This window comes from Gopherus evgoodei, chromosome 4 (genome assembly GCF_007399415.2).
Source record: "Gopherus evgoodei ecotype Sinaloan lineage chromosome 4, rGopEvg1_v1.p, whole genome shotgun sequence".
NCBI lineage: Eukaryota > Metazoa > Chordata > Testudines > Testudinidae > Gopherus > Gopherus evgoodei.
The window spans coordinates 66,067,483-66,093,470 of record NC_044325.1 but is presented as its reverse complement, the minus strand read 5'-3'; the positions used below and the strand labels follow the sequence as shown (position 1 = coordinate 66,093,470).

Here is a 25,988-nt window from a genome sequence, read left to right as displayed (position 1 = left end):
CATTCTGGACCATAAGTAGTCTTGAATGATAAATACCCATGCACATTAACTAAACTAATTAGCAAGTATTTAATGCATTGCTTGAATTCCATCAATTGTGGAGTGAGTGATAAACCCCTTCAAGGGGCTCGGTTAACCTCTCCAGTGAATATTTTTTAAAACACCTGCCCTCTGTTGCAAGCTTGTGAATTCCAAAAGCAAAATTTCAGTTCGTTTAAGTAACTTAATGATCCTGAAAAATTTTTTAAAAAAGGTCCCTGTCAGGGGTGATTAAACAACAATTTTTGAATTTTCTCACAGGTTGATAAGGAGATTTAAAAAAAAGAAAGGGGGAATAGAATAGAATGAAGCAATATGGAAATGAAATGGGTGGGGGTGAATACTATATTTCTTGCATTAATGAAAGCACCTGAACTTACCATGATTCCTGCCCTTCTCTATAGAGGCAGGGTTGACCCACTGGGTTTGGATCCATATCTTATTCCAAACTTACCCCAAGGAAAGATGTATTTGGATTTGCCATTCCAGTTCTGATCCAATAAACAGAGAGGTCTTAACTATGACATTTTGGAACTGAACTGGGCCCAGTGTTCCATTTCCGGTCCATTTCCAGTTCTGAGTAATCATGTGTGCTTGGTTTGCACCATCTTTCTGTCTTTGTGTTGAAAAGATTCCAGTGGTGGCCATCATGACAACAGGTGGTGGAATGAGATCATTTACAACGACATATGGAAGTCTATTGGGTCTCAAGAAATTAAATGTCTTAGACTGTGCAACATACGTGAGTGGTTTGTCTGGCACAACATGGTAAGCAGAACTCAATCAGGGTTTTTATTTAATCTTTCTGTAAGATGTTGATACAAAGAGCTCTGGTAAAAAAAATATCATGGAGATGGAAATAGCAGGTCTCCATCATAAAGATTGTAATTCTATTTCTATTATGGAGAGCCTCCATAGGTAAGGGTGTAACCAACTTCCATTATAAAACCTTATTTTAGCCCTTCCCCATAAGTTGTCTTGACATTTTGGTTTGGTCTGAAAATTGCTAGAATGGCTGTGAAGATTCTGCAAAGCTTGAAGAAAATCTAACAAACTGCTTTTCAGTTACAGGTCATTAAATATTACCTTAATTTGAAAGTTTGACTTTGTCTAACATTTCTTTATCTGCCTCTTACTCAAAATGACTTATTACATCTTCCAGCTTTCTATCTACTGCAGTTAAAATCCTTTAATATGTTGCACCAGCTGTATCTGAAGAAAATGGGTAGTGTTTAAGCACTGTTGTTAGGGATTTGTTGTTGTTTATAGCTTTGGGTCCAAACCCTTTTCCACTGTTGTCTGTTGCTGGTCGGGACTACCACTATTATGAGGTGGGGCTGGTTGACTGTATAATGGAAGTATGGCAGTGCAGTGTGCATATTTGTCCTGTATGCCATACATTTGAGATGGGATCAACTATCCCTCCCAGAGTTCCCTGGGGCAGTGCAGTTGCATTTCACCCTAAACATTGGTCAGTCTGTCTGGCAGCCTTTGGCCCAGAGTGGGTAGTAATAAGATAAATGATGGTCTTAAAGTGAGATGTTACCACCACTGTAGTAAAGGTTGAGACTAACTTAGGTGTAGCCTGCACTAGAAAGTTTAATCAGCATGGTTTAACAGCTGATTTTTCTAAGTGCTCTAAAATTCACATGCTTATTCTAATTGTCTTAAAAATTGTTGTCTAACATGAGGATCCAGAGTAGAATTAATTATCCAAATTTGAGGTAATTCGAAGTAGGGGGTTCTGCGATATAATGCCTCCCCCCCCAAATTATGTGACATAAAAATGATATGGTTCATAACTTTTTTCCTCACACCTTGGGCTCAGACTGTGGCTCTGAACCTCCCCAAGCTTATATTAAAGAGCAGGAAGATGAGAGACTCTAATAAGCAGTGGCATTAGGGTAATGTAATCATGCCACATGCTCCTAACAATAGGACTGCATGTGATAAAAGAAAAGCAAGGGGCTGTGGCTCGAACATAAGAACATAAGAACAGTCATCCATTTATCCCAGTATCCTGTCTTCCAAAAGTGTCCAATGCCAGGTGCCCCAGAGGGAATGAACAGAACAGATAATCATCAAGTGATCCATCTCCATCACCCATTCCCAGTTTCTGGCAAACAGAGGCTAGGGACGCCATCCCTGCCCATCCTTGGCCAATACTATTGATGGTCCTATCCTCCATGAACTTACCTAGTTCTTTTTTGAATCCTAGAGCCTTCACAATATCCTTTGGCAAAGAGTTCCACAGGCTGACTGTATGTTATGTGAAGAAATATTTTGTTTTGTTTGTTTTAAACCTGCTGCCTATTAATTTCATTTGGTGACACCTGGTTCTTGTGTAATGAGAAGGAATAAATAACACTTTCTTATTTACTTTCTCCACATCAATCATGATTTTATAGACCTCTATCATATCTCCCCTTAGTCATCTCTTTTCCAAGATGAAAAGTCCCAATCTTATTAATCTCTCCTCATATGGAAGCTGTTCCATACCCCTAATAATTTTTGTTGACTTTCTGAACCTTTTTCAATTCCCATATATCTTTTTTGAGATGGGGTGACCACATCTGCACACAGTATTCAAGATGTGGACATACCATGGGTCTATATAGAGGCAATATGATATTTTCTGTCTTATTATCTATCCCCTTCTTAATTATTCCAAACATTTTGCTAGCTTTTTTGATTGCTGCTGCACATTGAGTGGATATTTTCAGAGAACTATCTACAATGACTACAAGATCTCTTTGTTGAGTGGTAACAGCTAATTCAGACCCATCATTTTATATATATAGTGGGATTATGTTTCCTAATGTGTGTTATTTTGCATTTGTCAACATTGAATTTCATCTGCCATTTTGTTGCCCTATTACCCAATTTTGTGAGATCCCCTTTGTAGCCCTTCGCAGTCTGCTTTGGACTTAACTATCTTGAATAGTTTGTATCAGCTGTGAATTTTGCCACATCACTGTTTACTCCCTTTTTCCAGATTATTTATGAATATGTTGACTAGTACTGATACTAGTACAGACCTCTGGGGGACATCACTATTTACCTCTCCATTCTGAAAACTGACAATTTATTACTACCCTTTGTTTCCTATCTTTTAACTAGTTATTGATCCATGAGAGAACCTTCCCTCTTACCCCATGATAGCTTACTTTGCTTAAGAGCCTTTGGTGTGAGACCTTGTTAAAGGGTTTCTGAAAGTCTAAGTACACTATATCCACTGGATCCCCTTTGTCCACATACTTGTTGACCACCTCAAAGAATTCTAGTAGATTGATAAAGCATGATTTCCCTTTACAAAAAACATGTTGACTCTTCCTCAACAAATTATTTTCATCGATGTTTCTGACAATTCTGTTCTTTACTATAGTTTCATCCAGTTGCCAGGTACTGAAGTCAGGCTTACCGGCCTGTAATTGCCGGGATCACCTCTGGAGCTCTTTTTAAAAATTGGCATCACATTTGGTACAGAAATGAATTGCCCACTGTCACACACAAACCCTGTAGTAAAGCCAGGATTTGAACCCACATTGGTTATGTCTTATCACTTTCACCAGAAGACTACATTTCATCTCTCCTTTTCCTCTCACAAGGCCAGCAAGATCAAAGGGGTTGCTAAGCATTAGGCAATGCATCCAGACAGAGAGCCATATTCTAAGGGGTGCCGTAAAATTGATGCTGACTATAATGTGATGCCAGGATACTGTCATCAGTCGAAACAAACATATATTCATCATGAAAATAAACATAGAAAATAAATTTCAGCTCTCTACAATAAATTATCCAATCTATGCAAACTAAAGATTCACATCTATTAATTTCACTCTTTAAAATGCTGCAGTTGTTGGAAAAAGAAAATCTCAAACACTAGAAAAAAATTTACTCTCATGGTCCTTTTATAGAACACTCATAGAAACCTGAAATGATATTTCCCCCCACAAACTGCTAAAAAAAAAACCGAGTAGTGTGCAAACTGCAAGAAACACTTAAACTGACACTCTAAAAAAGAACAGAATTTTTGTAAATTATTTTTTGTTTATGTTAATGTTTTTCTTTCTATATTACCCTTCCCCAGGACCATGTCAAACTTGTATAAAGATGCGTATTGGTCACAGAAGGATCTAGATGAGAAAATCCATGAAGCCCAGAAATGTGCGACCAAATGCAAGATGAGTTGTTTCTCTATGGAGCGCATGAAATATTTTAACCAGCAGCTGTGTCAGCGTAAACAAGAGGGATACAGGACATCATTTATAGATCTGTGGGGGCTGATCATTGAGTATATGCTGCATGATGGGGTACAGTATCTATTTATTTTCTCAGAGAGCTGCAGATGCTTTCAATATAAAAATTAGGAGCAATAAATCTGAGGAGAGATTGCATGCCCTGTGGTGCTGTAGAGTTATCTGCATCAGGAAATTCTATTGGAATCAAATTAGTTTTGGAAAGGTTAGGTATAAAACGATACCATATATTGGGGTGGCCAAACTTACTGACCCTCTGAGCCACATATAGCAATCTTCAGAAGTTCGAGAGCCAGGGCACACCAGTTGGAGAGAGGCTTCAGCCCCATGGGGCACATCTGACGGGGGCTTCAGCTGCACTCCTGGTGAAGCCCAGAAGCTCTGGAAGGCACTCCCCACCCACTGAAATCCCAAGACCCCCTTCTCCGCAGGGCAGAAGCCCTGAGCTCCACCCTAGTCCGGTAGGTGGAGAATGTGGTGTGCATGGGGGGCTCCGCAAGCTGCACTTTAACTGTAAGAGAGCTTCATGCGACTCATGAACCAGTTTGGACACCCCTTTCATACATTAAATAAATTGTATTTTGGCTGCAGGAACACTGAAAGTGCAGCAGGTCCTTAACTACTTTGTGATGTTAAATTGGAGGCCAGCCTCTTTTTGCAGATGAAGTTTGTACATGCAAGAAGTGTTGGCGATGCAGATCACAATATTTCATTTCTATGAAAATCCTGTGTAACAGCAAGTATCATTAGCAGTAGCCATAGTACCTCCTAATCTACAACCAGAGTCTCATAGGCTAGAGATGTATGTCCCTGTTTTGCATCCACACTTAATTATAGGTACAAAAGTGTGAGTGCAAATTTTGCGAGTGGATATTGCACCTGCAAAGGAGCGGGTCACTCTCCAAATTCAGCCTTGACCCATAGGAGCCATGAAATTCCACCACAATAGCTTGTGACCCCCATTTGGGATTATTGGGAATATTCTGATTTTTAAATTAAGATGTATCTTCGAAAGCTGTAGAATGGCCACAGGGTTTTGTCTTATAGCTCACAATTATCTATGAAGTACACTGTAATGTCATCTCAACCTTAGAGAGAAGTGAGTGAACATGGGCATGTGCAACATCATTGATGCTTTTTCTGTGTTGCATTTCATACAGCTGCAGGTTATCACAAGATTTTAATAAGTAAAGCATGCTTTTTAAGATCAGTATGGAAATTAGGGTTGCATCAGCACTGCTATAACTGTAATTGAGGAAACACTCATCAGAATACTATTAGTGGGTGAAGTTGTCCATGCTTGTTCTAAGTGCAAGACTACATTTTACACTAGAATAGCATAAAATGTTTTTTTGCCCAGGCTTGAGATAGCCAAATGTGAAATAATGACACTTTTTACCAGTTAAAGATTATCTATGCTGTTTTTGTGCTTAGATGACTCAAAACCAGCATTTCTGAAACTTGCAAAAAGGTCTACTATATGAAGCATACTACTATATTTTGTAGATTTTTTTCTTTTAGAAATAATTAAATGATACATATTTCAGAACAGCAAATAGGTTAGTTTTATACTATAATGGTAAGTGATGCACTGAAATACAGTGCTCTTTCTACACTGTAATATATACGTGTGTGTTTGTTTATGGAATGTTGTTCATTAAACTAGCATGTATATTGTTTAGGTAGCTCTGTCTTATGCTAGATCCATATGAAATCTTCTGCATACTTTAGCCAATTTTTCCTCCTTTTGAATAATCTTTACCATGTTTATTTAACTGTCAAACTGTCCATAATCTTCAAGGACATGCAGCTATCAAAGCTGTCTGCTGTTCATGGGACTTTGGAATATCCCAGACAGCCAGACCTCCTTGTTACAAATACAGCCTTATAGAGAAGAACTTGGCTGGGATTCAGGTATTTCACTATAATATTCTAAAACCAGACAAGGCACCAGATTATGATGGCCCTTGTGCAGTCACTGGGTGATGGGGGTTATGGAAGAAACCTACTCACCATCCCCTTACATGACCACTGAAAGGTCTCCCTCGATAGCAACTCCTTCAGTCAGAGAAAAGTAAGGACTATTTTCTCCCCACTCCAACCCGGGGGAACAAACTGTCTGAAAGGAGTTGGGGAGATGACAGGGTTGTGGCTCTTCCCTTCCTTCCATTCCTTGTACCAGCTCACAAAGCAAAGCTGAAACATCAGGAAGCGCAGACTGTGTACACCTGTGTGCATTGAGTAGCCCGGGGGGATTGTATCTGCCTGAGGAACAATCATTGCCAGTGTTTCTCCTGGGGTGGCATGGCTCTGTGCCACCCTGCGTACAGGGCTGGGGCATAAATGCTGCAATCTAGTTCTCAGTAGAGAGTTCCTGTGTCATTTCATACATTCTCAGGTAACTATTTTTCTTAAAAACAGAAAGAGAACCAGAAACTCTCAGACCAGCGGGAAGCGGTGAAAGAGGGTCAGAACCCGTTGCCCGTCTATGTGGCAGTCAATGTCCGGGACAAATATAGCACTCTAGATTTCAAAGGTAACAATGATGTTCAAGCGATGTGTTTGGTTATAAATCTACCATGGTTTGGGTTTTGTCATAGGCACGCCTGTTCAGTTGTTGGTTGTTCTTTGTGCTCTGGAAGCGCTTAGAGATCGCAGCCCCATTTGTGCTGTACAAACATTTGCAGAGGATATGTCTGCCCTGCAATCAGGACAGCACATGTTGACATATACTAACTAGCCATAATGGGGCTAGCTTGGTAAAAATAGCAGGGTAGCCATGGCAACATAGGCAGCATAGCATGGGCTAGCCACCTGAGTACGTACGTAGGGCCCTGTGCAGGATTATGCTTGGGTGGCTAGCCCATGCCACCACCATGCCACCAGGACTACACTACTATTTTCAGTGACGTTGCATGATCAAAGCTAGTTCGGGTATGCCTGCATGTGCTGCAGTTGTGCCTCATGGTTGTTGTGTAGATATACGCAAAGAGACAGCTAAGGAGAGTTTTGGGGATTTTAAATTTCAGGATTCTGATCAGAATTAGAAGTATAAGTATAGAAATATCATAAGACAGGCTGTTCTCAGAATATGATCTGGCCTGATTGGAAGAAGAAACCACTGGAAATATTTTGAGAAATAAATGCTGTTTTCATGACCCAAGAGGACTTCACTGAATTTTGCTCATCACTACTTCAGTATTTTTCTCTTCAGCCAGAAGAGAAAAAAAGCAAATCAAGTACTAGGCTTCCTTTCAGTGCTGAATTGGAAGTACTACACCCTCTTGGATGAAAAGAACATTATTTCCCCATGTTCTTTCAGCCCTGGGCTTTCTTCACAGTGTTGTAAAAAGACCTCTGCACTGGATTTGAAAAGAACATCCCTGCTGGTGAAAGAGAAAATATCTGCCTTCATGATCATCAGTGTCACATATATGGAATCAAATAATTTACTTTGAACCAGACGTTCTAGATTAAACACAGAGAGTTGCACATATACATTTGTATAAACCTAATTTATGCGCACAATAGGCCTGATTCTGCTAACTCCACTGATGCCAGGGAAGTTACTCTGGTGTAAAACCAGTGAAAGTGAAAGCAGAATCAGGCCAAATGTACACACACAAAACAATGTATTTGTGTGTGCGCATACCAAGTTAGTTGCCTAACTTGCATAAAAGGTAACTTCACATATAAAAGAGACAAAAAATCATGAATTCAGCTTCATGCAGCTAACTTTGAAAATCTGGCCCAGAAGATCACAGAATCATAGAATATTAGGGTTGGAAGAGACCTCAGGAAGTCATCTTGTCCAATCCCCTGGTCAACTAAATCAGCATCAACTAAATCATCCCAGCAAGGATTTGTCAGCCAGGCCTTAAAAACCTCTAAGGATGGAGATTCCACCACCTCCCTAGGTAACCCATTCAGTGCTTCACCACCCTCCTAATGAAATAGTGTTTCCTAATGTCCAATCTAGATGGTGGTTTGTAAATTATTTTTGCAAAGATCAGATAGAAAACAGAAGGCTTATTCCATCTCAAACTCTTTGATTCATTAGTAGCAGTTTCTCTCTTTTCCAGTCATTGGGAGATGTTTCTAAATGTCTTTTTTGTGGGTCTGTTTGCAGAATGGGTTGAGTTCACTCCTTATGAGGTGGGATTCCTGAAATATGGAGCATTTGTTCGCACGGAGGATTTCGGAAGCGAGTTCTTTATGGACGGTTGTTAAGGAGGCTCCCCGAAAACCGGATCTGTTACCTTCATGGTGATGTATTGTCCTGTGAAATGTCAACCTACTGTAATAACACAAAACCATAACCAGGAAGTGGGTATTTGTTGGTCTGTAACATTCAGTACTACCATATGCCTGCCATGAGATAGATCTATCGATCTATTGATCGATCTATCTATCTCATCCAAATAAGTAGGCTAAAGGAATGTTAAGATTGCAAATAAAGTAATCAAAAGTTTGGAAATGCCACAACGAAAGTGTCTGTGCAACTATAATTTGGCCTCCTTGTTCATATGCAATGTGATAAAATTGTGCACAAGCTGATTTTTTGGTTCAGTGGCTGAACAGAAAAATCAAAACCAAACTAAATATTTTTCACATTTTTTTGGTGAAACAAAAAAGTCAAAACACTTTTTTCAGGTATCATGAAACATTTCACTTAACTCAAAATGAAACATTTCATTTTGATTTTGATTATTTTAAAAAAAGTAAATTAAATTCAAAATAAGTCATTTTTAATAGAAAAATTGTAACTTTTCATTTAAAAAATGTCAAAACAGTAGATTTAGATTTTTTCGGTATTTTGTTTTTTACAGAAACAATTCAGCAAATTTGACATGAGTCTGTGAAATGTTTCAGTTGACTGGACTCTGCATATTTTGGTGAAAAAAAGTTTAAAATGAAAAATTTCACCCCACTCTAATTATGATAGAGTCTTTAATGACATGTTTCCATACTATTTTTCCACAGGATCTGTGCCTCCAACAGTCTGTAGAGTGGATGGTGCTCACTCAATGAGCAACTATTCAATATTTTGTTTTCTCCTCATTGTTCAATGTCTGGCTCCAGGCCTTATTTACTGCACACCATTCAAACTCTGCTCTGGATACAGGATTATTAATAAACTCATGGGCTTTTCTGTGATGCTTATCTCTGAAGTATTTGAGTGCTTTAGAACCCAATTTGAGATATCTAGTGCCTGATTTTTCAGAGTAGTTACCATTAGATAGCACTTCATGTGTTGAAAGCAATTTCCAGTGACTTCAGATGCAGCTGTGTGTGCTCAATGCTTCCGCAAATCAGATGCAAGAGTCTCAAGTCAGGCGCCCAGAAAATGAGGCACATACAATTAGTGATTAGGTGTGAATAGTTTGCTTTAAGTAACTTGCCCAACATCATACAGGAACTTTGTGGCAGAGGCAATGAGAGAATACAATTCTCCAGATCAGCATTCAATTGCCTTATACAGGAGACCATCCCTTCTCATTCTGCAATACACTACCTCGTTCACTACTCACCTTTCAATTTCTGCACCAGAAAAGACATGGATTCCTTCGCTACATAACTCTGATTCATTCCCACAGCAAGTTCATCCTGTGCATTACATGAGGCAGGGTTCTGTGGAAAAAATATTATGTCATCATGTAAAAAAGCAAAAGAAAAAGCAGTAAATCCATCATAGGATGTCATATTGACTACCACCTGGGTCATCAGCAGTGCTGGAAACTTTAGGACCACCATTCAAACCTCTGTCGCTTGAGCTAAGGGAATAACTGGTAGCAGTAGTAGGTTGTCATCCTTTATGTGAACCAGCCATTAGCAGAGGATGAGACATATACTTTGCAAGAGGGGTTTCATAGATATTTGCTGATGGCAGATGGTGATAAGACTCAGGAATATTGGGTTCTATTCCTGGTCTGGAAGGGAATGTTCTCTACTGGTCACACATACATGTCTGTCCTGTCCCTGTCTCAGTCCTGTCTCTTCTTCCCTACCTCATTCCTGAATCTTTGTCCCAGGCTCTGCACCTGGCCAGTCCCAGCCATCACTTCCTCTGGATCCTCATCCCAGGCTCCCCTTCCAGGATCTTCATCTTTTGTCCCCCACTACATCAGAGTCGCCTTCCCCAGTTTCCTCATTCCAGTACCCTCAAGCTACTCATTAGAATGGAGTTATTTGAGAAAAAAAGAGTCTGAAGTTCAGAACATTCTGAGTTCTCAGGACGCAGCCAAGTTTAGCTTTGACCTTGTGTCTCTAGCCAGCATGCAGCTAATGGAGATATGGGTTTATCAGCAGTATTAAAAATGAGACTGTAATACATTCTATGCACATGCTGACTCCCATCTTCTCTTCCTTGGGAAGTAGTAAGGCCTTAGCCTACATATCCTAAAAACATGTTTAAAACTAAGTCATATGGAGTGTTTCGCTCAAAGGTAAAGTTAAAATGGTAGATGTGGTTCCAAATGGGACCATTTGAGAGAGCTGTTCAGAGCAGCTCCCATCTGAGATGGCAAAAGTGCGAGTTTGAGAAGTATGAGAGAGGGTGTGGGCAGAAAAGTTGATCTTAGAAGGAAAAAAAGAGTGGCTGGAATGTAGGGGGATGAGAAGGATTTGGAGAGATGGCAGAACCCTTCAACATACCAGGGGGACTTTTCCTTTTGATAGGGTAAACTGTTGGACAACCAGAGAATTCCCATTCAAAGGGGATTCAGGGCAACTCAAGGCTGGGACGACTTTTGTACAGACAGGAGAGCCCTGCTCAGTGAAGTTAGGGAACCACCAGAAAAGGTAAATGGATGGGATGATCTCAGGCTTATTGCAATAGAGCTCTATTCAGCTTCCTGAGAGAGTATTTCTACCCCTGGATTTCTCTCCCATCACTTCCTCTGTTTCGAGTGCAACATTACTTGTGGTAAGTTAGAGATATAACACTCCCTGTGGTTGACTTCTTTAATTAGTTAAAGTCAGCACCTTTGAAGTGTCAAATACATTAAAACTTGAAGGTTTAGGAATGTATGAATTGTGCTTTTCAAGCTCCCTCAAAAATTAACTGAAGAAAATTGAAAAAGTTGATGGGGAAGGCAAAAGGCAGTTTTCAGTTAGATGCTTCCAAACGTTCACTAGATTAGTTTCCATAAAATCTTTTTCCCTTCACAGGCATGTGGAGCAGTGTATTTTCTCTGAACCTGTTATACATCTGGAGTTTGTCCAACAGTTCAGAGGACTTCTGGCACAGGTGGACTCGAGACAGAATAGTTGATATTGGTGAGACATTTGTATACCTCAACTTTGTCTTTCATTCATGTTTAAATTGGAGATTCATGCCTGTCTGACATGTGAAGCCTGTCACATAGTGTGAACATATTCTCTCCAGGAAGGTTTTTCTAAACACTTACTGCAGAAGCCACAGATAGAGCCAGGGGAATGCCTTTGCTGCTGTGCTAAGTTCTTTTGGCTGGTCTAGGAGTAGCACTGATGGGATCCTCCTCAGCTGAAAGAGAATTACCATGATGCATGGACTTAAAGGAGGAGGATGCAAATCAGGGGAAAATATTGCTGCAATTATGATAACTACAGTACTAAAACTACAGAGTGTGTTAAAAAGGGTTAAGCTTCATCAGGCAGTTGAAAGTTACCACACATCCTGCAGAAAAGGATGCAGCATCACATTTGCTATTGAATCTTACAGACAAGCACATGCATAGACCAGAACCAGAGACCAACGCAGAGAATAAAACTAGGCAATATTACAGCAACAACAGTACCATGACTACTTTAGAAGTTATTGTTTGTTGTTGGTTAAATAAATCATTCTCATACCTGCCTCAACCATCACTGAAATACAAGGACAACACCCCAAAAATAATTATACGAAACCCAAGCTTTTCTCTCCTTGTCTCCCCTGGTACAGAGGAAGAGCCTGTGCTGCCTACTAGGCCACATGAGGTGAAAACTCACTTGCTCACTCCTGAAGGCCCTTTTTCCAGTGCTCTTCGAGATGCTTTAACAGATCGCCTGTCAGTTGCTCAATATCACAATTTCCTCAAGGGCTTCCAGGTGCATAATGACTACCTGGGGAATGAGAAGTTTTATAGATGGAAAGGTAATAGCACTGGTTTTTTAATGGTATCTTTTGAGGTGGTTTTGGGTGTGGAATTTAGTGAGGCAACTGGGGCTTGGAGGAAAGTGAATGAGCATCAATTTCTAACCCACCATAAATAGTAAAATTTGAATCTAATTTAGAAAACAATTGTTTGACCAATCACCTGAATTGTGCAAGGCTGAAAATCTGTAGTGATATTAGTTTGGTAGGGCTTAACTCCTATCTCCTTGGGGTACTGTTGGGGTGGCTCTAAGTTTTTTGCCGCCCCAACACAGCCAGTGGGAGTCGTGATCAGCCGGACCTGTGGACGCGGCAAGTGAACAAACCAGCCCAGCCCGCCAGGGGCTTTTCCTAAGCAAGTGGAATCCCAAGTTTGGGAAACACTGCTTTAGGATAAAGCTGAGCTATAGTAGTGTGGCAATGAAATTCAATTGACAGTGTGGGATGAACCCTTTCTTTTTCAACTCTGTTTTCTTCAAAGAAGTTGCAGATTTGCTCATACATTGTTTTTCTTATGACAAAAAATATTTGCCTTTTAGATACTGTGTTAGACATGTCTCCCAACCAGCTGAGTCAGCAATCAGATCTCCTTGGCATGGTAGATGCCGGATTTTTCATCAATACCAGCTGCCCACCACTTTTAAGGCTAGAGAGGAAAGTGGACGTCATCCTGCATTTAAGTTACAGTGCAGGATCGCAGACTTTGGTGAGATGAATCAATTTATTATTTGTTTTCTCTAGTGATAGCCTTTTGCCTGTAACCTTCCAATACTTAATAGCTAGAAATATTATCTTATTTTAATTATTTCAACTAATTTATTAAATTAATTACATTTTAATCCCTATATTTCCATTTCCAAGCATTAGAAGAGGAAGGTGATTCCAGGAGAGAGAAAATTCAGCTGCCAATTGTAGTGGTATGAATCCTTGTTTTAGACCATTGATCTACACATTGCAGTTAATTAAAACATCTCACTTCCATTTTTATGTGATATCATCATCACAGACCACTAGGGCTTAGAAACAAACAAACAAAAACAAAAATAAAAGGATATGGTTGTAGAATTCTTTTAGTGGCAGACATTTGTGAGATGCATTCCACCTATGGTGAGTCTTTCAGTGTAGCAGTTAATGAAATTGTTCCAATTCCCTCTATTATGCTGGAAATGTCTGATGTTGATTTATGAATGTATTGAATCTTCTGAAAGACATCAGTCTGTTTTCCACCAGAGTTGTAAAAGGGACCTGTCGTGATATATACTGAATTGATTATGACTTCAGCTCAGACAAGATGGCTAATATTGTGGAAAACTCAAAGATGCTGCATAGGAATGCAGGGATCTTCTGTCAAGTCACACTAAACTCAGATTCTAGAAGTGTGAATAAAGATGATGAGTAATTTCTGCTGCTTCCAACTAGATGTGTGTGTGTGTGTGTGTGTGTGTGTGTGTGTGTGTGTGTGTGTGTGTGTGTGTGTGTGTGTGTGTGTGTGTGTGTGTGTGTGTGTAGCTATATCTATGACATGACAGCCTCTCTGGAGCAGAAGAATTTTACAGGCTGGGAATGAGGGATACTACAGGGAAAGCTCTGGAAGCTATCTTTGGGGGAGAATTTAGGCAGAATCTTAGGTTTTGTGGTTAAGTTAATCAAGTTACCTATAAAGCCTTAGCCCAGGGAAGGAGCAAATTTGCATATTTATATTAAGTGTATTTACTTTGTTAGGGGCTGCATGGGAATGTCATGTGCTTACATTGACCATCTTTGTAAAATGAGGCTATTGACATTTTTGTGAGTGACAATAGCTATGCCCCTACTTTTCAGGTTATATGACACACAGTATGTATGCCTGACAAACCATCATTTCATCTTATGGCATCCACTGGGATAAAATGAGTCTCACTAGGAAGGATGCTGAGATTTTAGTATGTTGATACAAACTATTTTCTATTTGTTTAGCATATATAGAGTAGTATATAATACTACAAGATGACGATGTGTGCATTTCAGAGTGTGAATCAAGTAAGACATATTATGTTACTAGAGTCAGAGTATTGTAGGTAATGAAAATGTAATCTAATTAAAAACGTTATTATGATACTTATATACAAGGGTATGGGGTTGCATACACAAACCAAACTTTGCTTCCTGATGTTTGAGCACTTAGCCATGAATCCAAAACATTTTCTTAATGTAGTTTTTTCTGACTAAATTCCATAAATTATATTTAATGCAGCCTCTTTGTTTTCCTGACACTCCATGCTGTACTCTAAACTTTTGTTAGAGCGGTCCTATTCAAGACCCTGTTTTAAGAATTCTTATCAATCCATATTTCAAGTTATTAGTCTAGCTTTAAAACTCTATTTACAGTTTGTAACAGTTACTGAGTTCTATTCGTATCATGTGATGATTTTGTTTTGAGTACTCGCGGTGTGGGGGGGGGGAACTACAATACATAGTAGATGTTATTTAACATAGTCTCATGGGTCTCAAACTACGTGCAGCCTCACAGGTGTGCCAGGAGTATCATATAGGTATCCTATAATCTTAATCTCTTTGGGCTCTAATACTGTTCACTTCTGTAATGCTCTAGCCTCTGGACCAGGCCTGTAAATACTATGCAGATCAGAAAATCCCATTCCCCAAAGTTTTCCTGAGTGAGGAAGAAAGGAAAAATCTAAAGGAGTGTTACCTGTTTCAAGATTCAGAAACCCCAGGAAGCCCCATTGTGGTATTTTTCCCACTTGTGAATGACACCTTCCGATATTATAAAGCACCTGGTAAGTTGTTAACAGCTGCAAATCATTTAACTAAGGGTCAGCATGGCTGGTCTACCCACTGACTGGATCCTCATTTCTCATTTGATAACTCTTTCTACTGGCTGGGTCCTCACTGGTCATTTCAATTCCATGAACTTCTCCATTGGCTAAAGTTACCATTTTCATTGTTACTTGTATCATCAACTGTCCCTTGGCTGTGAGATGCTCAGCCCTTGTTTCAGTCTCATGTTTCATTCTGTCTCTCACAAATCTGTTTATTATTAGTGTAAAATGTTGTCATCAAACTGTGATAAACCCAATACCACAGCAATGTCCTGTTGAATCTTTTTCCTAGGTGTGACACGCTGCTGCTCAGAGATGGAGGGGGGCAAAGTTGATGTTACTAGTTGCTCTTCCCCATATAATACATTCGCAATGACATACACTGATGAGAATTACCACCGGCTGGTAAATCTAAGTGAATACAACATCCTGAATAACGCACACCTGATTCTTCAGGCCTTGCATACAGCAGTGGAACGGAAAAGGCAACAGAAGAAGTAGACACCATCCCAAATGCATATATCTTCAGGGTTGAGATTTCTGTATTTCCCAGCACATGGAAGGACCAAAGCTTGCTGATTGACCATTACACGCCACAGAAGCTGCTTAGCTTGGATACCTCAGTGGATTCTCTTTCATCTCTGTGTAGTGGTTTACTTAGATAACCAAAATTCACCATCTGTGAAGACTTTATACATACTTTGTTCCCTAATTAATTTAATTACAACAAAGCTGTTTATAGACTACTTTAAAATTATTCCAGAACTCTAATAATGAAGTTTAAGTAATGCTAAGCTAATACAGTATAATTTATGGCATATAGGAAATATATTTTAAATCTTTTTAAAATGTAAAAGTAAACCAAGACAACATAGGTGCAATTTGTAATGCCGGCAGACCCTGGTTGTCGGCAGGTGGGACTGAATCAGGGACCCTGGACTCTGGAGTTTAGTGCATGAGCTTCTACTGCATGAGCTAAAAGCCAATTGGCTGTTAGCTAAGGCTGTAGAGCAAACTCATCAACTGCTCTCTCTTTAAGTGGTCTCAGTGCCACTAGATGGGACAGAACACTACACCAGAAGGTGTGTGGGTTACACAGTCACTGAGGGGAATGGGATGGGTTGAATGAGTGGTTTCTTCCCTACAACTTTCCTTCCTCTAGTGCAGTCCACACCAAACTTTCTTGTGCCAGTGAGGAAAACAGGAGATGCTCCTTTTCTTCCTTCCCTTCCACTGTTGCTAGTGTCTGTAATAGCCCCCAATTAAACCATTCTTTTTCCTTCCCTGCTGTAGCTCCTGTGGTTGGTCTGGTCATACAGATCCAGCTTCACACATAACCTGCAGCAGAGATAGACGTGTCAGCTGCTGCAAGGCTTATTCCTCCTGCCTTTAGGGGGCAATGTAGGAAGGCTGCATAAAGATACTCCTTCTTCCCACCAGTTATGTTCCCAATTCTGAGGTAACACTGAACCCAGGAGGGGGCACCAGAAAGTACTTAAGCAGGAGCCATGCACTCAGGAGTGGTGCATATACTGCATAAGGCAAAGTATCCACACCATGCAAGTGGCATTTGATTCCCAAAACTACTTTCAGTTTAGCAATTATCTTGAAGGTCTGTGTCAAAGTGTCTGGAAACACAATAAGGACAAATGCCCCGCACAGTCATACAAACAGAGGAGTGAATGGCTTCTAGTTGTGTAATGAGCTCTCTTAGATTTGGGTGAATCAGACACCTAGGTAGAGCAGCATACTGGAGAGTCAAACTCTGTACCTGCATGCTCCATCCCACTGGTAGCTTGGGGTGGATAGCAGACCTATATGTGGGATCAAAGACTGACAGGTAATTTGCCAGGAGGCTGCATTAAAAAAATGTATTTTTTTAAAGGAAAGTGTCTTTCCACTACTGTGAGAGCACCTGGTGTTAGCTGTAAAATGACAAAACATACTGTCGCAGCCACTGCATTTCACAAACAAGATATGTTGACAGTAATTCCCACTTTACTAATAAACCTGAGGTCCTGATGCTGCAAATCTATGGCTCGGGGTCCAGACATCAGTTTTTAAGAACTCAGGAGTTATGAATAAATCTGTGTTTTTGTTCCTTTTCTGCAACATCTTCTATTGTAAGCTCACTAGCTTTAATCTGAAATAAGATGCTCTGTATGCCACATCAACAACATAAGAAATATCACCCATTTGAACCTCCAATCCTTGCTGTGAAGAAAATGATTGATTGTTTTTAGCCACAGCACTTGCACCACTTGGGATGAAATGTTATAAGCAAATATTTAATGTTTTGATATGTTGCACAATAAAGGGTTATGTGCAAAAGGTAAAATCAGCCTCTGCTCATATATTCAACTGATGCACTTCAGTGACATATTTCATGATCACATCATGTTCTTTGTGATAATAATACAGCTATTATTGGGACAAAGAGCATAACAAACAAAGCCTCGTTATGAGTATAGTGAATAAAAGAACAAACTATCCACAGTTACCCTGATTTCCGCTATCTTTTTGAACAGCCTGATATGTGAGTTGATCTGGGGGCATGTGATTCCCCTTAATTGCATTTGGTATGGTTTACAAATGTTATCCACAGTAAGTCAAATCTGAAGAATGATTTCCTGCAGCCTGTAACTTGTGCAAAAGGATGTATACCATCGTTAACTCCCCTCTGCACAAGGAGTATAGATTATGCTTTGCACTCCTTGTGGGATTTTACTGCACTTCATCATCATATATTCATATGGTGTTATGATATCTAAAAAGGACAAACTGTGTTCTTAGTTGAGCATCTACTTATGACAGTAAACCCTATGGGACCAACTCCTTAGCAGTATAAATAGTGTAGCTGCATTGACTTAAATGGAGCTGTGCTGATTCAGAGCAGCTGAGGATGTGGCCCTAAATATCAGAGTTAGTATTTTCATTATATTCTGGGGAACATTGCTGTAAACAACACAGCTATGCATTGCACTCTGGAACTGTAGTGCCTACTTTTCCTTTTCCTCTTACACTATTTACTAGAATATGGTGATTTCATTACATAATGTATTTCAGTTTACCAAGAGCCACCACTGCTAGAGTGTGCTAATAAAGAGCCATTATTAACTTGATGGAGCCATGCTTTGCAGTAAAATATGCCATCAGCTCACATTAATTAATTAATTAAAAGCAAGGCTGTGCTATTGAGTTCTGATCTCAGAAATCCAATCCAACACTTACACCTGTGTTTGATTTAGTTAGACAACTAGTTTCCACAGAGTGAAGTGTTGCTTTGGGCTAGCAAATTATTGCAGATCCAACTTGTCGCCAAGGATACATGTATGCTTTCTGAATGCCTGGATTGTGCTCAGCACCATATAATAATGGATAAGAAGCGTAAATGAGTACTTTCCCTGATGAAATAAGATACTGTGTACCGTCTCCCAGTGTGACTAGTACTCCCACGTGCTGTTCAGATATATACCTTCCCATTGCATATTTAAATTAAAGATTGTAATGATTCAGCATATTTGATATAAATATTTGCCCCCTGAGAAGAAGAGAATTTCCATAGGGATTAGCCAGAGGAGATTCAGCAACATCATGTCTTCACAACCTCCGGAGCTCCCTGGGATCTGCACAGCCAATGTTCCTGAACCTTTCTTTATACTGAATGGGGCTGGACATTTGTCTGGTTGGAGATATGGACAGTAAGATGGAGGTGAGGCAAGTGGGATAAGGAAGAAGGAAGGAGTTAATATCACAGTTTGGAACAAATTTAATTACCTTCCTGGTTCAGATCCACTAAGCCTCTACATTCTGTTTGTTCTATCTGTTCCCTCTGAAAGACTCATTTTTTCCCTGGTGTCCTTAAGAAGTCAGTTAATAATACTGGTCTACAATTTTTGAGAAGTCGTCTGCTTCAGAGATAAAATTTGATATTTATTATGTATTTTGATGTGCTGAATTCAAATATGACAATTAAAACAACTGATTGGCTACTGTTTCTAAGATATTTAAATTTTTACATTTTATGTCTATGTATATTGTGTAGATAGTAGAGTTTTAATCATAAATCATAAACCTAGGTCTTTTCATGTGTTTATGGTTGCTTTACATGATAATATTTCACCAGTCCTGTTTATGTAACACTTTAAAAATCAGCAAAAGGGTTACATAAATAAAATTAATTATGAAACAAAAGGCAAAAAACTATTATGTACATAGTTTAGTCCTATTCAGTGTCTACTCGGTGCTTCTTGGCTTGTCTCTTGTATTCATTAAATGGAGCATCTCTTGTCACTGTCCAGCAATAGTCTCCAAGCATCGATGGGCTCCATTTGCCCTGATAGCCTGCCAGGAGATTCCACTGCTGTAGTCTGGAGCCTAACAGCTCTGCCTTACTCTTGGGTAGTTCCAAAACCCTGACAAGGTCATTCAGTTCACCTTGTGTTATGAGGTGTGGTTCAGAGGAGGAGGATGGGAGAAAATGTGGATCCTGTGACATTGATGGTTCAGGAAGTTTCATCCTCTTCCTCTTCCTTGTCTGACTCAAGTGAGAATGATTCTGGTGCATCAGGAACCGGCAGTCCTTCTCCATGGGGTACTGGGCGTATAGCTGATGGAATGTTTGGATAATGCACAGTCCACTTTTTCTTCTTTGACACACCTTTCCCAACTGGAGGCACCATGCAGAAGTAACAATTGCTGGTATGATCTGTTGGCTCTCTCCAAATCATTGGCACTGCAAAAGGCATAGATTTCCTTTTCCTGTTCAATCACTGGTGAAGATTTGTTGCACAAGTGTTGCAGCATATGTGTGGGGCCCACCTCTTGTCCTGATCTCCAATTTTGCAGCCAAAATAAAGGTGATAGGCTTTCTTAACCATAGTGGTTATATTGCGCTTTTGTGATGCAAAAGTCACTTCACCACAAACATAGCAGAAGTTATCTGCACTGTTCACACAAGTACGAGGCATCTCTGCTCACTTTGGCTAAACAGAAATGTGTCCCTTTGCAAATCAAACACTGACAAATAAGAGAGCACAACATTGTATGATTTCTAGAGCTGATATAGGGCAATTTGTTCAGCAGAGTGATGTAAGCTTCATTATGATTGCATCATCCATGACTGCTAGGAATAACATGATGCAATTCATATCTTGTATGACGCAATACCAGCTTCAGATTGCATCATTCATTGTTTTGCCTAAAAAGCAAGTACTGTCAAAACCCAGTTATAGATTTATTCATAAATCCAGTCAAAGATGTATTTTAGTCATTTCTGGTTTAAATTGAGCTCCCTTCCCTTTATAACTCACTTATCCTCCGCCATTCCCAAGTCAAGGGTCGTATGTACTGACCCAATAGCATATCTTGAAAACTAGAGCCAATCAACAATTTTAAGCATCATTTTCGTTCTTAGTGACCCAGAATTAGTAAAGTTGGACTACATTTATTTCAGAAGCATTTTGGCTGTAGAGCAATGTAATTACTATTTATTATTACTGGAGGGCATGACTTGAACAAAGATGTGCATATGCCTTAATGGAGTAGCTGGGTGATTTTTATCGCTATAATACCTCCTCACTCATCTCTCCCTACTGTTTGTTTCCCTACTCTTCTCACCCTTTCCAGTACTAGACTGTAAGCTCATTAAGTCAAAGTCCGTGTCTATTTCTTGCATCTGTAAAGTATTTGTAAAGACATGGGTTTCTGAAACAGTGTCCATTTGGTCTGCATTGGGCCTGGAAAATGTAAGCAGAAGATGCTTCTTCAGCACACCCAGTTCTTTGCAGTATTTTTTGAATTTTACTTGCTTTGATGTCAGTACTGATCCTCATACCATGTAATTTTTTAAAGCCTAATTTACAAAGGTACTTAGATACCTAAAGATGCAGATAGGCAGCTAGTAGAATTTCCAAAATTGCCTAAGGGAGTTGGGTGCCTAAACTGCTTACGTGCTTTTGTAGATCCCACTCGGTTATAGCTTATATCTGGGCACCTAAATATCTTCGTAAATCTGGCCCTTAATATTTAAGATATGAATTTACAAATTCTTCAGTGATTGAGCAGCTCTCCACTGGAACTGTGCCAGGGATGAACTGCCCTCTTGACTCTGAATAAGCTTAACCCAGGAACCAGAATTTATTTCCTGTTTCATGCCAAACCCTCAGATGGCTTCTCTGCTCTGGTCTAGACTAGGAAAAAGGTGCTTTTTTCAGTCAAGCTTTAGCAGATCAATTTATAGCCTAAGGTTCTGCCTCAGCTATAATTGACATATTTGAATGAAGCTAAAGTTAAACTGTACTGACATTTGTGTTAAATGACATTGCCAATTGAGTTAAACTAGCTTGACTAAGATAAATAGACTGAATAAAATACCTTTGTCCTCGTCTAGACAAGCCTCAGAGATTAGCATTTGTGGTCCTGTTTTGACTCAAATTGTTGACCTCTGCCAGTTGAAAGTGTGGCAGGAGGTTCTGGTTCAGCCACCTGCCTTCAATCAAGAAGAGATTCAGATCGCAGTCCATTGGCTCAAGTCTGGGAAGGCACCAGCAGTTTGTAACATCACCCTTGAGTTGCTAAAGACAAATGAGAGTATTGTTGTGATAGGGCTGCATAGATTCTTCCAGCCAGTCTGGTGCACTAATATCCTCCCCCAATAACTAGAAGAAGAGTATTATTTTGCCTCTGTTCAAAATGAGTGATAAATATAGCAATTTTAGAGGCAAAGGGAAGTCTTTGCTTCTGAGTTGATGTGGCAAAGGCCGGGATACTTACTGTGGCTTTCGACATAGTCATCCCACTCTTGATCAGATCTTCACCTTGAGATAACGTTTTGAGAAGATGGTTGAATTTAATAAGCTCTGTGCAGCATTTTTTATAGACTTCCATCAGGCCGTTGATTCAGTGCATTGAGCAAGTGTGTGGCATCTGATAAGGCAACTTAGTGCCCCTGGGTTGATAGAGTCATTGATAGAAGAGGTCTGTAATGGAACAGAAAACTGTGTTTTAATTAACGGTAGATATGTGACATGGTTTCCTATTTTCAAGCGAGTTTGGCCAGGCTGCATCTGAATGTCTAGCCAAACCATCTTGAAGACCTAATGAAATATTGACACAGGTGGTGCTCTCTCTCTCCAGGAAGGTTATGTTCCTTTGAAATTTACCTAGATTGTGATTTAACTCCAGTTAAATGATCGCCAGTTAATGGAAATTCACTAACACATTTATAAATGGTAGTCCAGATGCTCCGCAAACATTTGTATACTAGCCTAAACCACAAATGTTTGTGTCTTAGAGCAAATGTATGTAGATTATCAAGACTTGTTTATGTAGCTGTGTTAATTTACTCAGCAATCAATTAACTCTTGTTAAAATAGGGCCACAAATTTTAGTCTAGACATAGCCTAAGGGCCTATTTTTCTATTTCCCTGCACATTAAAGAGTCAATTATATCATTGCCAAATGGATGTAAAACGCTGCCAACTTAAAGTGCTACTGATTTACTCATTTTGCCCTAATATAATGACTGCATAAGATATAGAACAGAAGAGAATCAGGCCCTAACTGTACATTCTGAGGTTGCCAACATTCATGATTAAACAGGGTAAAATTTAAAGATAACTATATTAAGTAAATACATTACCTAACACTAGAAATTAGATTTTATTCTGGACTTCTTTGCAACTGTAGTTGATGCATTCTACGGAACATAAATTAAGGCACTCTTCCCATTCTACGGAGATTCCCCACAGCAATAGACTTCCCATTAAATCCTCCCCTAAAGCATAAAATATCCTTAAATATAATAAGATATGTTTATGTCAGAGAGATGTTGCTGTTTTGCACCTAATTCAGAATGACAAGGAGTATACATATGATGCTTATTAGTAGAGCTGCTCAGGAATTTGTCGAGAAATGCCAGTTCATCAAAACCAAAACTGTTTGTGAAACAGGTTTGGGTTCAACAAATTTCCCAGTGCTGAGAAAAAAGGTTTCTGAATTGTTGAGACATTTTGTTTCAACATTTTCTCAATTTCAGTTTTCTGGTTCAAGACTTTTCATTTCAAAATGTAAGCTAATTAGACTGAATAGAGTTTCAAATAGGGTCAAAATCAAAAACATTTCTAAATTATTGAAATCAAAGATTCGATTGACCCAAAATTAAAAAAAAATGTTTTTCTGTCTGTGTATAGTTTTGAGATTTCAGTTTTTCATCCTGATTTGAGCTGGGAAAATTTTTTGAACTTTTGAAAATATTCATGGGACAGGAAAACTGTTTCCCACCCTCTCTACTTATCAGCAAGAGCGATTATAGAATGTGACCTAAATAAAAAAGGCATTTCACAGTGCTATATTATTGCAGCCTGCATACAGAGAAATTGCACAATGCATGTAGGTGTTATACTCTGCAGTGTTTTGAAATAAAGTAGCCCATAGCAAGAATTACAATATTGTGTTGACTATGCCTGTTGCCAAATTATTTGGCATGGCAGGCAGGGAAACACTGTCTCTAATTTATGTAACAGATTTGTAATGTACTTCTTGGTAATCCTAGCTGCACCTATGTTTCAATAAATTTGGAAATATACAAACAGTTTTGCATGCCTGGAAATTCTTCAATCTATTGCTCCATTCCAGGCAAACCAGAAAGGCAATACAGGAATCACAGTTGTAGCTGACGCTGGCAACTGGCTCATAGTTCTGTTCTTTACAGAGTAGCAAACCTTGGTGAATTTCAGATCTCTGCATAAGTGATGGCATTGTCTTCAAGTTCTGAGCAGGCACTGAAAGAGATAATAACCTACCCTTATTATAGGAAACCTCATGTAATCGTCTGGAGTCGTCACAAGTCATTTTCAAACATTCAGCTCCTCCCTGATGCCAAGTGAACAAACAGGGCCAAGAGAAAAAACTCCCAACAGCAATGGCAGGGAATATACTGAAGAAATTGGCCTCTGAATTAGATTCTAAGTCCTTGTTCCCAGATACTATGTCTGTAGCAGTTAGAAGATCCGGTCTTTGAGGTTGCTGAGCCAGGTAATTCAGACATCAGCTTGACCTTGTTCCTTGAACTCCTGATCACTCCTTCAGTGATTTAAGCGCTAATGGCAGACGCAGAGGTTAGTGAGCAACAAACAAGTAAACACAGTGGAGAGGAATCCCTTAACATTAAACATTTGTATATTAAGTAGAGATGTGCAAATAACTGTTTGTTTTTTTTAATTTGGTAGCTGAACTTAAAAATAATTTAAAAAATATTGTTTCTGGTCAAACTCAATGTTTAGTTTAACCTTAAATGAAATGTTCTGTTTTCCTTTCAGGTTTTGTTAACCCTTTTAAAAGAATTAAATTGCAGTAAAATTCCAAACAAAAAGATGTTTGGAATTGAAAAATGGAAATATTTCATTCTGAAAATGTCAGAACAAAATATTTCCATTTTTTTCTTTGAAACAATTCAGTGAATTCAGCCAGAATTCACAAAATGTTTCAGTTGACCTGAATCTGCATTTTTTCAGTGAAAAAAATTTTGGATGAAGAATTTTGCCCAGCTCCAATTTTCAGTCAATACAAGCTGACAAGTTAAAGCATTTCTATAATTCAGTTTGGAGCCACTTTGATTCTGCCAGGAGAAAAGGTTAAGGACCTTTTTCACATTAAAGGATTCTCCTTTCCCCCAATGCCTTGGGAAGCTGCTAAATACCCCAATGTCCCTTGATACCCAGCTGCCCCATGTAGTAGAGCGGTGCCGGGGCTCAACCCTCCTTGCGGGCGGAGGGGAGCCACACCGGCCCATTGCGCTCCGTCGACTCAGGGCCCGTCCCTTGCTGTGGGGCGGAGTGAACCCACAACACTTAGCAAGTGGCCCAGGCCCTTAGGCAGGGCGGGGCAACACACACAGTCTAGGCTCAGGCCTCGTCAGTGGGGCTGAGCACAGGGGAACAGCATATAAGTACGCCCAGGCCCTTGGGCAGGGCGGGGCAACACACAGTCTAGGCTCAGGCCTCGTCAGCGGGGCTGAGCACAGGGGAACAGTATATAGCTTCCCCCGGTCAGGGGAGGGGGAGTCTGCCACCCTTGAAGGGGTGACAGGGGGAACGCAGGCCCTCCCACTCCACTGCGTTCCAGCCCGGGGCCCTAGTAGCGGTCAACACCGCTAGCGGTCAGTGGGGGATCCTGACCGAAACACACTGACATCGGCTCAGGTGAGCCTGCAGCCTGACTGGGGTCGGCTGCCCCTGGGCCACTTCCAACCTCCCCCTCACTGGGCACCTGCCCTCTGCCAGCGTAGTCCGGGGGGTCCCAGATCATGGGTTCCTCAGGGTGTCCGGTATCGGGAGGTCCAGTCCACTCGTCGGGGTATCGGGCGTCCGGAGGTCCGGTCCACTCCTCAGGGTACCAGGCATCGGGAGGTCCAGACAGCTCCTCCACAGGCCGAGCGTCGGACCGCTCAGTCTGCTCCTCTGAGTACTGGCCCCAGGGGAGGTCAGGCCAGTACCCCTCTGGGTACTGGGCACGGGGTAGGCCGGGCCCAGCAGGAGCTCAGGCCCTAGCGTCTGCCTTCTCTGGCAGCCTCCTCCTAACTGAGCGCTGGGGCCAGGCTTTTGTACTTTTGGTCCCGCCCCTTGACTTCCAGGGGGCGGGGACAGGCTGCGAGGCCTCCACCAGTGGCCGCACCTTCTCTGGCCTATGTCCCTCAGGAGCGCGGGGGAGTGGGGCCCCTTCGCTACACCCCACCAATTTCTCTATACCGTATAG

General features: G+C 40.3%; 1 protein-coding gene and 1 pseudogene across 1 annotated transcript in view; both read left to right on the top strand.

The window, feature by feature from the left end:
• The window catches only part of LOC115651513 (cytosolic phospholipase A2 epsilon-like), a 50,565-nt gene extending 34,831 nt beyond the window's left edge, over positions 1-15,734 (top strand). Inside the window, 10 exon segments of the mRNA XM_030562594.1 lie at positions 671-807; positions 4,130-4,352; positions 6,720-6,834; positions 8,428-8,511; positions 8,514-8,564; positions 11,469-11,576; positions 12,223-12,414; positions 12,954-13,120; positions 15,005-15,191; positions 15,526-15,734. Coding sequence (XP_030418454.1) covers positions 671-807; positions 4,130-4,352; positions 6,720-6,834; positions 8,428-8,511; positions 8,514-8,564; positions 11,469-11,576; positions 12,223-12,414; positions 12,954-13,120; positions 15,005-15,191; positions 15,526-15,734 — 1,473 coding nt within the window.
• Positions 15,735-24,337: 8,603 nt separating this feature from the next.
• LOC115651154 overlaps positions 24,338-25,988 on the top strand; it is a 37,112-nt pseudogene continuing 35,461 nt past the window's right edge.